Raw genomic sequence first — 13,981 nt, 5'->3', positions numbered from 1 at the left:
GTAAATCTGGGCCCCCGGTGGGGTCTCTCGATGCTGCAATCTGTCAATGAACACTCGCAGTCGGTCTGGCTGTTTAAGACTTTACTCTTTATTTCTTCAATCGGCCGGGTACAGATCATCTGGAAAACACAGAAGTTGAGCCCTTCTGTATTCCTCGAAGGAGCTGCACATCATAGGTTAATACAAAGACATTTTTATACTTTTCTTAAAGCAGGGTACACGGCGTGATCGCATAGCGTATTCAAACAATTACCAATCAATACATGATATTGGTCCATTGACACTAACATAATCCAATAGTATTAACTGGTAAACAACTTATGTCACAATGCTTCGGTTACTTTTTGTCTCACCATATGGCGCCATAACATTTGCTATTGAAGGTCAGCTAGAAATGGTTAGTACTGCATTATCTTATCATTACTGCGTTATTTATGCAGCTCGAGCAAAACTCAGAGTTCCGAGGCTAGAAGAGCAGCTCTAGCAGAATTTACAGTTCCCAGGCTAGAAGCCATTGTGTTGCTAACTTGCAGCGAGAAGCCATCTTGTGCCAGTATCCAACTTTCAGATTCTCACAGGAAAAATATTAAATCTGAAAGTGCGGGAAAGATTTACAAGGGCGTTGCCAGCGGTTGGAGGGTCTGAGCGAGAGAGAGAGACGCTGAATGGGCTGGGGCTATCTTCCCTAGAGCATCGGAGGCTGAGGTGGTGACCTTATAGAGGTTTATAAAGTCATGAGGGGCATGGAGAGGGTTTTCCAGAGAAGAGGAGTCCAAAACTAGAGGGCAGAGCTTTTAGGTGTAGGAGAAAGATCTACAAAGGACTTAAGAGGCAAGTTTTTCCCACAGAGGGTGGCACATTTAAGGAAGGGGCTGCCAGAGGAAGTGGTGGAGATGGCTACAATTACCACATTTAAAAGGCATCTGGATGGGTATATGAACAGGACGGGTTTAGAGGGATATGGGCCAAATGCTGGCAAATGGGACTTGGTCAGATTGGGATGTCTGGTTGTCATGGACAGGTTGGACTGAAGGGTATGTTTCCGTTCTCTATGACTATATGACTCATCAAAGGGTTTTTACCCCAATCAACAACAGCTGCCATCAGACCAGCTTATAATTCTGCATTCTTAAAATTGAATTCACCATTGCCCTGTTATAGGAGGGATACGATTAAACTGGAGAGGGTTCGGAAAAGATTTACCCGGATGTTGCTGGAACTGGACAGTTTGAGTCATAACAATAGACTGGTTACGTCCGGGGCTTTAGTTCATTGGAGCATATGAGGTTGAGGGGTGATCTTAATGAGATTTATCAAATCACGAGAGGCACGGACAACAGTCTGTTCCCCAGGGTAGGGGAGTTCAAAACTAGGGGTGTACTTTTAAGATGAGAGGAGAAAGATGAGGGGCAACTTTTGTGTGTGGAATGAATTGCCAGACAAATTGGTGGATGTGCACACAGTTACAACATTTAAAATACATTGGATAAGGATGTAAACAAGAAATGTTTGGAGGGATATGGGCCAAGTGCAGGCAGGTGGGACTAGTTTAGTTTGGGAACATGGTTGGCGCAGACAAGTTGAACTAAAGAGTACGACTCTGACTCTATAAGTGACTAATGTGTAGAGAAAACAGATGGTCTGAGTCATACATCCTGCACTGGGAACATGAAACATGCAGAGATATCCAAACTGTGCAGGGAACACAGATCCTACAATGTCACAAGTCTGAATGGAGCAAACGATGGGAAGAAATGCAAGCTAACTCGTGGGGTGGTACATTACTCCAAGTGAAAACCAAAAGAACTGCGGATGCTGTAAATCAAGATCAAAAACAGAAGTTGCTGGAAATGCTCAGCGGGTCTGGCAGCATCTGCAAAGAAACAAGTCAGAGTTAACGTTTTGGGTCCAGTTCTGAGGAAGGGTCATGGACCGGAAGCATTAACTCTGATGTTTCTTCTTCACAGATGCTGCCAGGCCTGCTGAGCTTTTCTAGCAACTTCTGTTGAAAGTCCTCCAGCTGTTCATCAGACACACACTCACATACAAAGATGCTATTAGAAAATGAAGCTGTACAGGACCATCATAACAGCACTCCACATGTTAACAACACACGAGGCACATATCTACAGGTCAAGACCATTCAAGGGTGAAGTCCAGCACTCTGAAAGATGATAGCATCAAGAGATCTGCAAGGATGATCAAACTATCCAGACACTACAAGGAAGGTTGTTCACAGGAATAGTGAGGCGCATTTGTTGACAGTATGTAAGAAAATACAGCAATGTACAGGACATGATCTGAACTCACAGTGACACAGGTGTAGGGGGCCGAGTGGCCGACTTCAGCTCCCGATCTGTATGAAACCAAGCAGCACAGCATTGTCGGAGGGTCAGTGCTGAGGGAGCAGGCACTGTCGGAGGGTCAGCGCTGAGGAAGAGCTGCACTGTCGGAGGGTCAGTGCTGAGGGAGCAGGCACTGTCGGAGGGTCAGTGCTGAGGGAGCAGGCACTGTCGGAGGGTCAGTGTTGAGGGAGCAGGCACTGTTGGAGGGTCAGTGCTGAGGGAGAGCTGCACTTTCGGAGGGTCAGTGCTGAGGGAATGGGCACTGTCGGGGGGTCAGTGCTGAGGGAGCGGCGCACTGTCGGAGGGTCAGTGCTGAGGGAGCGGGCTCTGTTGGACGGTCAGTGCTGAGGGAGCGGGCACTGTCGGAGGGTCAGTGTTGAGGGAGCCCTGCACTGTCAGAGGGTCAGTGCTGAGGCAGCGCCGCACTGTCGGAGGGTCAGTGCTGAGGGAGGGCCGCACTGTCGGAGGGTCAGTGCTGAGGGAGCGCCGCACTGTCGGAGGGTCAGTGCTGAGGGAGCGCCGCACTGTCGGAGGGTCAGTGCTGAGGGAGCGCCGCACTGTCGGAGGGTCAGTGCTGAGGGAGCGGGCACTGTCGGAGGGTCAGTGCTGAGGGCGCGCCGCACTGTCGGAGGGTCAGTGCTGAGGGAGCGCCGCACTTTCGGAGGGTCAGTGCTGAGGGAGCGCCGCACTGTCAGAGGGTCAGTGCTGAGGGAGCGCCGCACTGTCGGAGGGTCAGTGCTGAGGGAGCGCCGCACTGTCAGAGGGTCAGTGCTGAGGGAGCGCCGCACTGTCAGAGGGTCAGTGCTGAGGGAGCACCGCACTGTCAGAGGGTCAGTGCTGAGGGAGCACCGCACTGTCAGAGGGTCAGTGCTGAGGGAGTGCCATAGTGTCACTTCAGAAAGAGTTTGATAAGGTTCCCCATGGTAGGCTGATGGAGAAAGTGAAATCGCATGGGGTCCAGGGTGTGCTAGGTAGATGGATAGAGAATTGGCTGGGGAACAGGAGACAGAGAGTTGTAGTGGGAGGGGGTTTCTCAAAATGCAGAACTGTGACTGCATGGTGTTCCACAGGGATCCATGTTGAGACCACTGTTGTTTGTGATAGACATAAATGATCTGGAGGAAGGTATAGACGATCTGATTAGCAAGTTTGCAGATGATATTAAGATTGGTGGAGTAGCAGATAGTGAAGGGGACTGCAGCAGAATATAGACAGATTGGAGAGTTGGGCAGATAAATGGAAGATGGAGTTCAATCCAGGCAAATGTGAGGTGATGCATTTTGGAAGATCTAATTCAAGAGCAAACTATACAGTAAATGCAAAAGTCCTGGGGAAAATTGATGTACAGAGAGATCTGCTGTTCAGGGCCATTCTACACAGAAGGTGGCAACGCAGGTTGATAGTGTGGTCAAGAAGGGATACGGCATGCTTTCTTTCATCGGACGGGGTATTGAGTACAAAACTTAGCAGGTCATGTTATGAATGTATAGGACTTTGGCTCGAACACATTTAGAGTACTGTGTACAGTTCTGGTCGCCACATTACCAAAAGGATGTGGAGGCTTTGGAGAGGGTGGACAGGAGGTTCACCAGGATGTTGCCTGGTATGGAGGGCACTAGCTATGAAGAGAGGTTGAGTAGATTAGTATTATTTACTTTAGAAAGACGGAGATTGAGGGGGGGACCTGATTGAAGTCTACAAAATCATGAGAGGTATAGACAGGGTGGATAGCAAGAAGCTTTTTCCCAGAGTGGGGGACTCAATTACTAGGGGTCATGAGTTCAAAGTGAGAGGCAAAAGGTTTAAGGGAGATATACGAGGAAAGTTCTTTACGCAGAGGGTGGTGGATGCCTGGAACACGCCAGCGGAGATGGTAGAGGGGGGCACGATAGCATCATTTAAGATGTATCTAGACAGAAACATGAATGGGCAGGGAGCAGAGGGATACAGGTCCTTGGAAAATAGATGACAGGTTTAGACAGAGGATCTGGATGAGCACAGGCTTCGAGGGCCGAAGGGCCTGTTCCTGTGCTGTAATTTTCTTTGTTCTTTCTTCTTCTGTCAGTTCTGAAGGAGCGCCGCACTGTCGGAGGGTCAGTGCTGAGGGAGCGGGCACTGTCGGAGGGTCAGTGCTGAGGGAGCGGGCACTGTCGGAGGGTCAGTGCTGAGAGGGCGGGCACTGTCAGAGGGTCAGTGCTGAGGGAGTGTGCACTGTTGGAGGGTCAGTGTTGAGGGAGTGGGCACTGTCGGAGGGTCAGTGCTGAGGGAGCGCCGCACTGTCGGAGGGTCAGTGTTGAGGGAGTGGGCACTGTTGGAGGGTCAGTGCTGAGGGAGCGGGCACTGTTGGAGGGTCAGTGCTGAGGGAGCGGGCACTGTCGGAGGGTCAGTGCTGAGGGTGCGGGCACTGTCGGAGGGTCAGTGCTGAGGGACCACGGTGCTGAAAGGGTGCTGAGGGGGCAACCTGAACAGGGGTGAATACCTGACATCTCAGCATTTTCCCGATAGCTGTTGGAGCTTGGATCTCTGGGGAGTCTGAGAGAAACCAGGACGGCTGCTCATATAAGCTGGAGCTGCAGTCCCAGATATGAAAGATGGCGGAAATTAGAGAGAGTGAGGCAGGAGGAGTGAGAGAGGGCGGGTGTAAACGTAAGTGATAGAAGAAGAGGCATGAAGGAAAAGACAGGAAGAGAGCCAGAGTTTGATAGTGTGGGAGAGGAACTGTTCATGTTGCAGTACCTGAGGATTAAGTTCCATGTGGATTGCCAGCTATTAAGAGACACAGTGAGCTCCATTACATTTTAATGAACCTCATTGTTTCAGCTAAGGACCAGATTCTATCGGAGGCCACGTGTATCTGAGAAATTAGACGTTTGAACATCTGGTTCACAGAACCTGATCCCAGAGGGTTTCCAGAAACTTCTCGAAGGCCTTACATGAATGTGATCTGTGAGAGAGGGTTGCAAAGAGAACTCAGCAGTCCGTGTGTAAACTAACACAGCAGCACGAGGGAGCACAGTGTCTCCGAGACACTGTCACAAAGGTAGGAATAGAAAACAACACATTCATTCACACAGGGTCCACCACAATGTCTGAAGTCTGATCTCTGTCATACAGTGGGAGGCATAGCAACCAGATCTGTACACAGCAAACTCGTAAAGCTGGTTGAGGGATCAAAGTGGGCACAGGACTCTGACAAGAATACCTCTTCTCTTTTTTAATCAGTTCTCAGGAACATTCACAAATGACCAAGTGCATTCACTTCTCATTCAAACGTCATCACCACTAACAGTGCCCGCTCCCTCATCACTGACCCTCCGACAGTGCCCACTCCCTCAGCACTGACCCTCCGACAGTGTCCACTCCCTCAGCACTGACCCCCCGACAGTGCGGCCCTCCCTCAGCACTGACCCTCCGACAGTGTCCACTCCCTCAGCACTGACCCCCCGACAGTGCGGCCCTCCCTCAGCACTGACCCTCCGACAGTGCCCACTCCCTCAGCACTGACCCTCCGACAGTGCGGCGCTCCCTCAGCACTGACCCTCCGACAGTGCCCACTCCCTCAGCACTGACCCTCCGACAGTGCGGCGCTCCCTCAGCACTGACCCTCCGACAGTGCGGCGCTCCCTCAGCACTGACCCTCCGACAGTGAGGCGCTCCCTCAGGACTGGCCCTCCGACAGTGCCCACTCCCTCAGCACTGACCCTCCGACTGTGCCCGCTCCCTCAGCACTGACCCTCCGACAGTGCGGCGCTCCCTCAGCACTGACCCTCCAACAGTGCGGCGCTCCCTCAGCACTGACCCTCCGACAGTGCAATGCTCCCTCAGCACTGACCCTCTGACAGTGCGGCACTCCCTCAGCACTGACCCTCCTTCGCGCTTTGTAATTAGCCAGACTTTATAAAAAACCTTAAAGTAAGGGAACCCTTAGGAGGCAGCGATCATAATATGGTAGAGTTCAGTCTGAAAGAGAGAAGGCAAAATCGGATGTAATGGTGTTACAGTTAAATAAAGGTAATTACAGGGGCATGAGAGAGGAATTGACAAAAATCAACTGGAAGCAGAGCCTAGCGGGGAAGACAGTAGACCAATGGCAGGAGTTTCTGGATGTAATTGAGGACACAGTACAGAGCTTCATCCCAAAGAAAAAGAAAGATTATCCTGGGTGGGATTAGACAGCCATGGCTGGCAAAGGAAGTCAGGAAATGTATCAAAGAAAAAGAGACAGCCTATAAAGTGGCCAAGGGCACTGAGAAATCAGAAGATTGGAAAGGCTACAAAAACAAACAGAGGATAACAAAGAGAGCAATAAGGAAGGAGAGGATCTAATATGAAGGTAGGCTAGCTAGTAATATTAGAAGTGATAGTAAAAGCTTCTTTCAATACATAAGAAAGAAACGAGTGGCAAAAGTAGATATTGGGCAGCTCCAAATTGATGCTGGAAGGCTAGTGATGGGAGATAAGGAAATAGCTGAAGAATTTAATAAGTACTTTGCGTCAGTCTTCACAGTGGAAGACATTAGTATGCCAACAATTAGGGAGAGCCGGGGGCAGAGTTGAGTACGGTAGGCATTACAAAAGAGAAAGTGCTAGAAAAGCTAAAGGGTCTAAAAATTGATAAATCTCCTGGCCCCGATGGGCTACATCCTAGAGTTCTGAGGGAGGTGGCTAAGGAAATAGTGGAGGCTTTGGTCGTGATTTTTCAAAAGTCACTGGAGTCAGGGAAAGTCCCAGATGATTGGAAAATTGCTATTGTAACCCCCCCGTTTAAGAAAGGATCAAGGCAAAAGATGGAAAATTACAGGCCGGTTAGCCTAATCTCGGTAGTTGGTAAAATTCTAGAATCCATTGTCAAGGATGAGATTTCGAAATTCCTGGAAGTGCAGGGTCAGATCAGAACAAGTCAGCATGGATTTAGTAAGGGGAGGTTGTGCCTGACAAACCTGTTAGAATTCTTTGAAGGGGTAACAAGTATGTTAGACTAGGGAAACCCAGTCGATGTTATTTATCGAGACTTCCAAAAGGCCTTTGATACGGTGCCTCACGGGAAGCTGCTGAGCAAGGTGAGGGCCCATGGTGTTCAAGGTGAGCTTGGATTGAGGATTGGGTGTCTGACAGAAGGCAGAGAGAGTTGGGATAAAAGGCTCTTCTTCGGAATGGCAACCAGTGACGAGTGGTGTCCCGCAGGGTTCAGTGTTGGGACTACAGCTGTTCACCTTATATATTAATGATGTGGATGAAGGGACTGGGGGCATTCTGGCGAAGTTTGCCAATGATACGAAGATAGGTGGACAGGCAGGTCGTACTGAGGAGGTGGGGAAGCTGCAGAAAGATTTAGACAGTTTAGGAGACTGGTCCAGGAAATGGCTGATGAAATTCAATGTGAGTAAATGTGAGGTTTTGCACTTTGGAAAAAAAGAATACAGGCGTGGACTATTTTCTAAACGGTGAGAAAATTCGCAAATCAGAAGTGCAAAGGGATCTGGGAGTGTTGGTCCAGGATTCTCTAGAGGTTAACTTGCAGGTAGAGTCTGTAATTAAGAAAGTGAATGTAATGTTGTCGTTTATCTCAAGAGGGCTGGAATATAAAAGCAGCAATGTGCTTCTGAGGCTTTATAAAGCTCGTGTTAGGCCCCATTTAGAATACTGTGTCCAATTTTGGGCCCCACACCTCAGGAAGGACATACTAGCCCTGAAGCGTGTCCAGCAGAGATTCACATCGATGATCCCTGGAATGGTAGGTTTAACATATGATGAATGGCTAAGGATCCTGGGATTGTACTCATTAGAGTTTAGAAGGTTGAGGGGAGACCTAATAGAAACTTACAAGATAATGTATGGCTTAGAAGGGGTGGACGCTAGGAAGTTGTTTCCGTTAGGCGGGGAGACTAGGACCCGTGGGCACAGCCTTAAAATTAGAGGGGGTAAATTTAAAACTGAAATGAGACGACATTTCTTCAGCCAGAGAGTGGTGGGCTTGTGGAATTCATTGCCACGGAGTGCAGTGGAGGCCGGGACGTTGGATGCCTTCAAGGCAGAGATCGACAAATTCTTGATCTCAGAAGGAATCAAGGGCTACGGGGAGAGTGCAGGGAAGTGGTGCTGAACAGCCATGATTTAAATGGCAGAGTGGACTTGATCGGCTGAAAAGCCTTACTTCCACTCCTATGTCTTATGGTCTTATGGACCCTCCGACAGTGCGGCGCTCCCTCAGCACTGACCCTCCGACAGCGCCCACTCCCTCAGCACTGACCCTCCGACAGTGCCCACTCCCCCAGCACTGACCCTCCGACAGTGCCCACTCCCTCAGCGCTGACCCTCTGACAGTGCCCACTCCCTTAGCGCTGACCCTCCGACAGTGCGGCGCTCCCTCAGCACTGACCCTCCGACAGTGCCCACTCCCTCAGCGCTGACCCTCCAACAGTGTGGCGCTCCCTCAGCACTGACCCTCCGACAGTGCGGTGCTCCCTCAGCACTAACCCTCCGACAGTGCGGCGCTCCCTCAGCACTGACCCTCCGACGGTGCCCACTCCCTCAGCGCTGACCCTCCGACAGTGCCCACTCCCTCAGCGCTGACCCTCCGACAGTCCGGCACTCCCTGAGTACTGACCTTGCTTTCTCTCCACAGATAATGCCAGGCCAGCTGAGGCTCAGCAGCAGCTTCAAGTTTTGTTTCAAATTCCTAGCATCTGCAGATCTCTGTATTTTGTTTAATGTTTGCTTCATGCTCCTAATGTGTGAGACTGGAATTACATTCCAGGCATTCTGTCCTGAAGTTATGCATTGAAATTCAGCCTCAGCAGCTGCTGTGATGGGATTTGAACCAGTGTTTCCTGAGCATTTGTTGGGGTCTCTGGGTTATGAGCCAAATTAGATATCCGGTGCACTGCGGTCTTCCTTGAACTGGGACCAAACAGAGTCAGGGCTGGGATTGTGCTGCAGGAGCTCTGTAAATAGTTACAGATTAGTGAGTAAAGGTGAGGTGGTTCTGGAGTCTGAGTCTTGCTGTTTAACCCTGAGATACTCAACTGTTTGTTTTAACAAACCTCCTCTGCCTCTAGATGGTCTCTCCTGCCATCGCTCTGGCCTTCATCCCGTTTCTGATGACTCTCATCATTCGTTACCGCCACTACTTCCTGCTGTTCTGGCGGGCAGTAATTCTCCGGAAGATTCAGGACTACACAACTGGCCTGTCCAGGGAAGAGAGGGCCTTCCAGTATGTGATGACGCACAGCATTCCCGGGGACCTGGAAAACATCCTCAGCACCTTCGACACATGGTGCTATCGTTCGGAATACCTGAGCAACGTTGGGCCAGAGAAAGGTAAATGGTATTTGGTTGTGGGGCACCTGCAGGGGTGTGGGATTCGCGGCACATTGCCCTTACTCTCCATCAGTGTATCGAAGAGCCAGAGAGGGCACAGTGTTAATCATGCAGCCAAATTCACCTTCAGACACTCACCACTGGCACCTTTTCAAGGAAGGTCCCTGGAGATATGGCCACCCCATGAGGTGTATTGGCTGCCACCATCTTCCTGTCAAGTTGGGAGCTGGAAGAAGCTGCTCGGTATAGTACTGTTGTGGAAAACCACAGGGCAATCTTAAAAGAAAAGCAGCTCCAATCTCAAACAGGATATAGTTTATTCCCTGATAGCAATGAACGACAAATTTCCATTGTTTATTCTCTTGTGCATCATGGGTGTTGCTGGCTGGGCCCAGCATTTCTTGCCCATCCTTAGAAGCCCTTGAGAAGGTGGGGGTGAGCTGCCTTCTTGAACCGCTGCAGTCCATGTGCTGCGGGTTGACCCACAAGGCCCTTAGGGAGAGAATTCCAGGATTCTGACCCAGTGACCCTGAAGGAATGGTGATATATTTCCAAATCAGGATGCTGAGTGACTTGGAGGGGGGCATGAAAGAGGTGGTGTTCCCATGTGTCTGCTGCCCTTGTCCTTCTAGATAGGAGTGGCCATGGGTTTGGAAGATGCTGCCTGAGGATCTTTGGTGAATTTCTGCAGAGCATCTTGTCGATGGTACACACTGCTGCTACTGAGCGTCAGTGGTGGAGGGAGTGGGATGTTTGTGGACGTGATGCCAATCAAGTGGCTGCTTTGTCCTGGATGGTGTTGAGCTTCTTGAGTGTTGCACCCATCCAGGCAAGTGGATTGTTGTGTTGGAAATTGCTGCCAAGACAATGGGGAGACCTCCGTGGTTGGTCTTTCCCCTTTGAAATCCAGAGCTGTTCCTTCACTCAAGTCCATCTGACATCATCAGATTGGGTGGAGCCAAAAATTATTTTAAGCATTGTATCAACTGAGGTTGGAAGGTGCACTGATTTGTTTCGGATATGAAATTAACCAGATGATAATCTGACTGTAACTTGTTTTGTCAGAGAAACTGGTCAGCCAGGTTACTTTAGTCAACATGTAGTATCTAGTTAATTAAGCATAAAACACACTCAAGCTAATATGTGAATATTATTGACAATAAAGGTTGATAGTGTGCAAAAGGAGATACAATTTATATTCGAATCTCCCCAACGTAAAATGACACAAATATGGGTTACAGACAAATCATGATTGAACACCCCAGAGAACACATTAAACAGCAAATGTGATTGAGGCTAATCCCACAGATTTCTCACCAAACCCACAGGCATTAGTGACACTTCACCGCACCAAATCTCATCAAAACTTCACAATGGATTCCAAAAAGTTAACTTTTGACAAGAGATTCTGGAACAGCTTTTTCCCTGCTGTTATCAGACTTTGGGAAGGACCTCTTAGATATGAGAGTTGATCTTTCCCTGCACCTTTGTTGGAACTGTAACACTATAGTCTGCGTTCTGTTCCATTACTCTTTCGTAATTACATAAGGTATGATTTGTCTGGTTAGCACACAAAACCATATTTTTTCACTGTATTTCAGCATGTGTCAGTAACAAAGCAAATCACCACCTTCACAGGGACAACCAGAGAGGGGCAATGTATACTGGCCCAGCCAGTGATGCCCACATCCCAGGAATGAACAAAATATACTTTTTTCAAAAGACTCCACTTGCATTCCAGTATCATATAATCTAAGAGGAGGCCATTCAGCCCTTCAAATCTCTTCTGGCATTTTATTACCTCATCATTGAACTGTACCAAAACAGTCTGCTTTGATTCCATAAACCAGTAGTCCCCAAACCTTGTCCCACCCCCACCGTGACTTTGATGTTACACCTCAGAGCTGATGTGACCTCAGGGTGAAAACCTGGACGATATGAGAGCTGCTGAATATTCTTGAGGGGGATAGAGGCGAAGAAGGCAAAGACCCATAACCTCCCTGACACAGGAGAAAATATTGTCATGAAATGTTCAAATGTCCCTCAGTCTCGTCAGATTTTTCTTGAAGGACGAGAGCTCACAGTGCTTCACAATTAATAAAGTACGTTTCCGAATGTTGTTATGTAGCAATAACACAGCACAGCACACAGCAAGATCTCATAAACTATCATTCTCACTCCCTTCTCTTTACACATCCTAACCCCAACCCGTTTGTAGGGAAGATCTTGGAACGCCTGATCTCTGAGACTGTTCCCTTAACTGTGCTGGAACTAGGGACTTACTGTGGTTACTCAGCTCTCCGTATGGCCAGGAACCTGTCCCTCAGTGCCAGGCTCTACACCGTGGAGATGGACAAGGGGAATGCAGCAGTGGCTGAGAAAATAATCCGCCTGGCAGGATTCGACGAGGACATGGTCAGTATTGTAGCTGATTCATCGCCAACGACAGGGACAGAGAGAGAGTGAGAGAGAAACAGAGAGATCGCTTGCCCAGTCAAAACTCACATTTGTTTCATTATTTTACTTCCTACATTTTGTCATCTCTACCTCAGCTCATCAGTTGGTAAAACTCGCATCTGTGTGTTTGTAAAAGATGAGGCTAGTTTGTGATTCTAACACAGATGGGATGATGACATAATGCACAGTGTGATAAGGTCAATCTAGAGAGAGCTTTACTCTGTATCTAACCCTGTGCTGTCCCTGTCCCAGGAGTGTTTCATGGGGTACAATGTAGAGAGAGCTTTACTCTGTATCTAACCCTGTGCTGTCCCTGTCCCAGGAGTGTTTCATGGGGTACAATGTAGAGAGAGCTTTACTCTGTATCTAACCCTGTGCTGTCCCTGTCCCAGGAGTGTTTCATGGGGTACAATGTAGAGAGAGCTTTACTCTGTATCTAACCCTGTGCTGTCCCTGTCCCAAGAGTGTTTGATGGGGGACAGTGTAGCGGGAGCTTTACTCTGTATCTAACCCCGTGCTGGAGACAGTGTAGCGGGAGCTTTACTCTGTATGTAACCCCGTGCTGTCCCCGTCCTGGCACTGTTTAAGGGAGACAGTGTAGAGGGAGTTTAAGCAGAAAGCTGACACAAGATCACAAGTTGGACAATGTTCCATTCTGAAGTCCTTCACCTGATGAACACAAATTTCCCCCTCAGCTTCAATAGGCTCAAATAAAGGTTTCATGCGAAATTATTTACAACGATTCTGTTTTTAACAGGTGGAGCAGATCATTGGTCCAACGGATGAAATAATCCCTCAGTTGAGAGAGAGGTTTGGAGTGGATAAGTTTGATTTTGTTTTTATGAACCATTGGAAACGCTGCTACCTCAGGGACCTGCAGTTACTGGAAGACTATGACCTGCTGCAAGAGGGAAGTATTGTAGTGGCAGACAATGTGATCTTCACTGGAGCTCCCCACTTCATGCAGTACGCCAAGAGCTGTGGTAAATACAGCTGGAAAATCCACCGCACACACCTCGAGTATTTCCGACATATCCGAGACGGAATGGCAGAACTAACCTACATTGGGCTCAAGGGAGGGACATAACAGCAGGTCCTTCAGGGATTGAAAGCACAGTTCCGACAGAGGAAAAGCAGAATGTTTGAGACTGAGGAAGTGTTCTTAGATTCAATCCTGTCCCATCATCTCCCTTCAATTCCCCTTTCAACCCATGTCATTGAGTCAAAGTCCCTCAATCCCCACCCTCTCCCCGTGTCCCTCAATCCCCACTCTCTCCCCTTATCACTCAATCCCCACCCTCTCCCTGTGTCCCTCAATCCCCACCTCTCCATGTGTCCCTCAAACCCCACCCTCTCCCCGTGTCCCTCAATCCCCACTCTCTCCCCTTATCACTCAATCCCCACCCTCTCCCTGTGTCCCTCAATCCCCACCTCTCCATGTGTCCCTCAAACCCCACCCTGTCCATGTGTCCCTCAATACCCACCCTCTCCCCGTGTCCCTCAATCCCCATTCTCTCCCCTTATCACTCAATCACCACCCTCTCCCCATGTTCCTCAATCCCCACCTCTCCATGTGTCCCTCAAACCCCGCCCTCTCCCCGTGTCCCTCAATCCCCACCCTCTCCATGTGTCCCTCAATCCCCACCCTCTCCCCGTATCCCTCAAACCCTGCCCTCTCCCCGTGTCCCTCAATCCCCACCCTCTCCATGTGTCCCTCAATTCCCACCCTCTCCCCGTGTCCCTCAATCCCCACTCTCTCCCCTTATCACTCAATCACCACCTTCTCCCCGTGTCCCTCAATCCCCACCTCTCCATGTGTCCCTCAAACCCCGCCCTCTCCCCGTGTCCCTCAATCCCCA

The 13,981-nt window shown here is 49.4% G+C and overlaps 1 protein-coding gene across 1 annotated transcript; it reads left to right on the top strand.

Moving 5' to 3' along the window:
* The first annotated feature begins 5,335 nt into the window (after nt 1–5,335).
* On the top strand, nt 5,336–13,687 carry tomt (transmembrane O-methyltransferase). Its single transcript, XM_059646957.1, has 4 exons — nt 5,336–5,385; nt 9,404–9,665; nt 11,884–12,080; nt 12,880–13,687. The coding sequence occupies exons 2-4, from the start codon at nt 9,404–9,406 to the stop codon at nt 13,207–13,209; spliced, it is 789 nt and encodes a 262-aa protein (XP_059502940.1). The 5' UTR covers nt 5,336–5,385; the 3' UTR covers nt 13,210–13,687.
* Nucleotides 13,688–13,981: the final 294 nt, after the last annotated feature.

The sequence above is a fragment of the Stegostoma tigrinum genome, chromosome 6, assembly GCF_030684315.1.
Source record: "Stegostoma tigrinum isolate sSteTig4 chromosome 6, sSteTig4.hap1, whole genome shotgun sequence".
Taxonomy (NCBI): domain Eukaryota; kingdom Metazoa; phylum Chordata; class Chondrichthyes; order Orectolobiformes; family Stegostomatidae; genus Stegostoma; species Stegostoma tigrinum.
The sequence above is the reverse complement of the archived record's forward strand: the minus strand, read 5'-3'. Positions and strand labels throughout refer to the sequence as shown.

What these genes read in the sequence shown, in the direction of transcription:
- tomt (XM_059646957.1), top strand. Translation starts at nt 9,404, where the DNA reads ATGGTCTCTCCTGCCATCGCTCTGGCCTTCATCCCGTTTCTGATGACT. An exon ending in CAACGTTGGGCCAGAGAAAG is followed by an intron (nt 9,666 to 11,883) that starts GTAAATGGTATT and finishes ACCCGTTTGTAG; the next exon opens with GGAAGATCTTGGAACGCCTG. An exon ending in CAGGATTCGACGAGGACATG is followed by an intron (nt 12,081 to 12,879) that starts GTCAGTATTGTA and finishes TGTTTTTAACAG; the next exon opens with GTGGAGCAGATCATTGGTCC.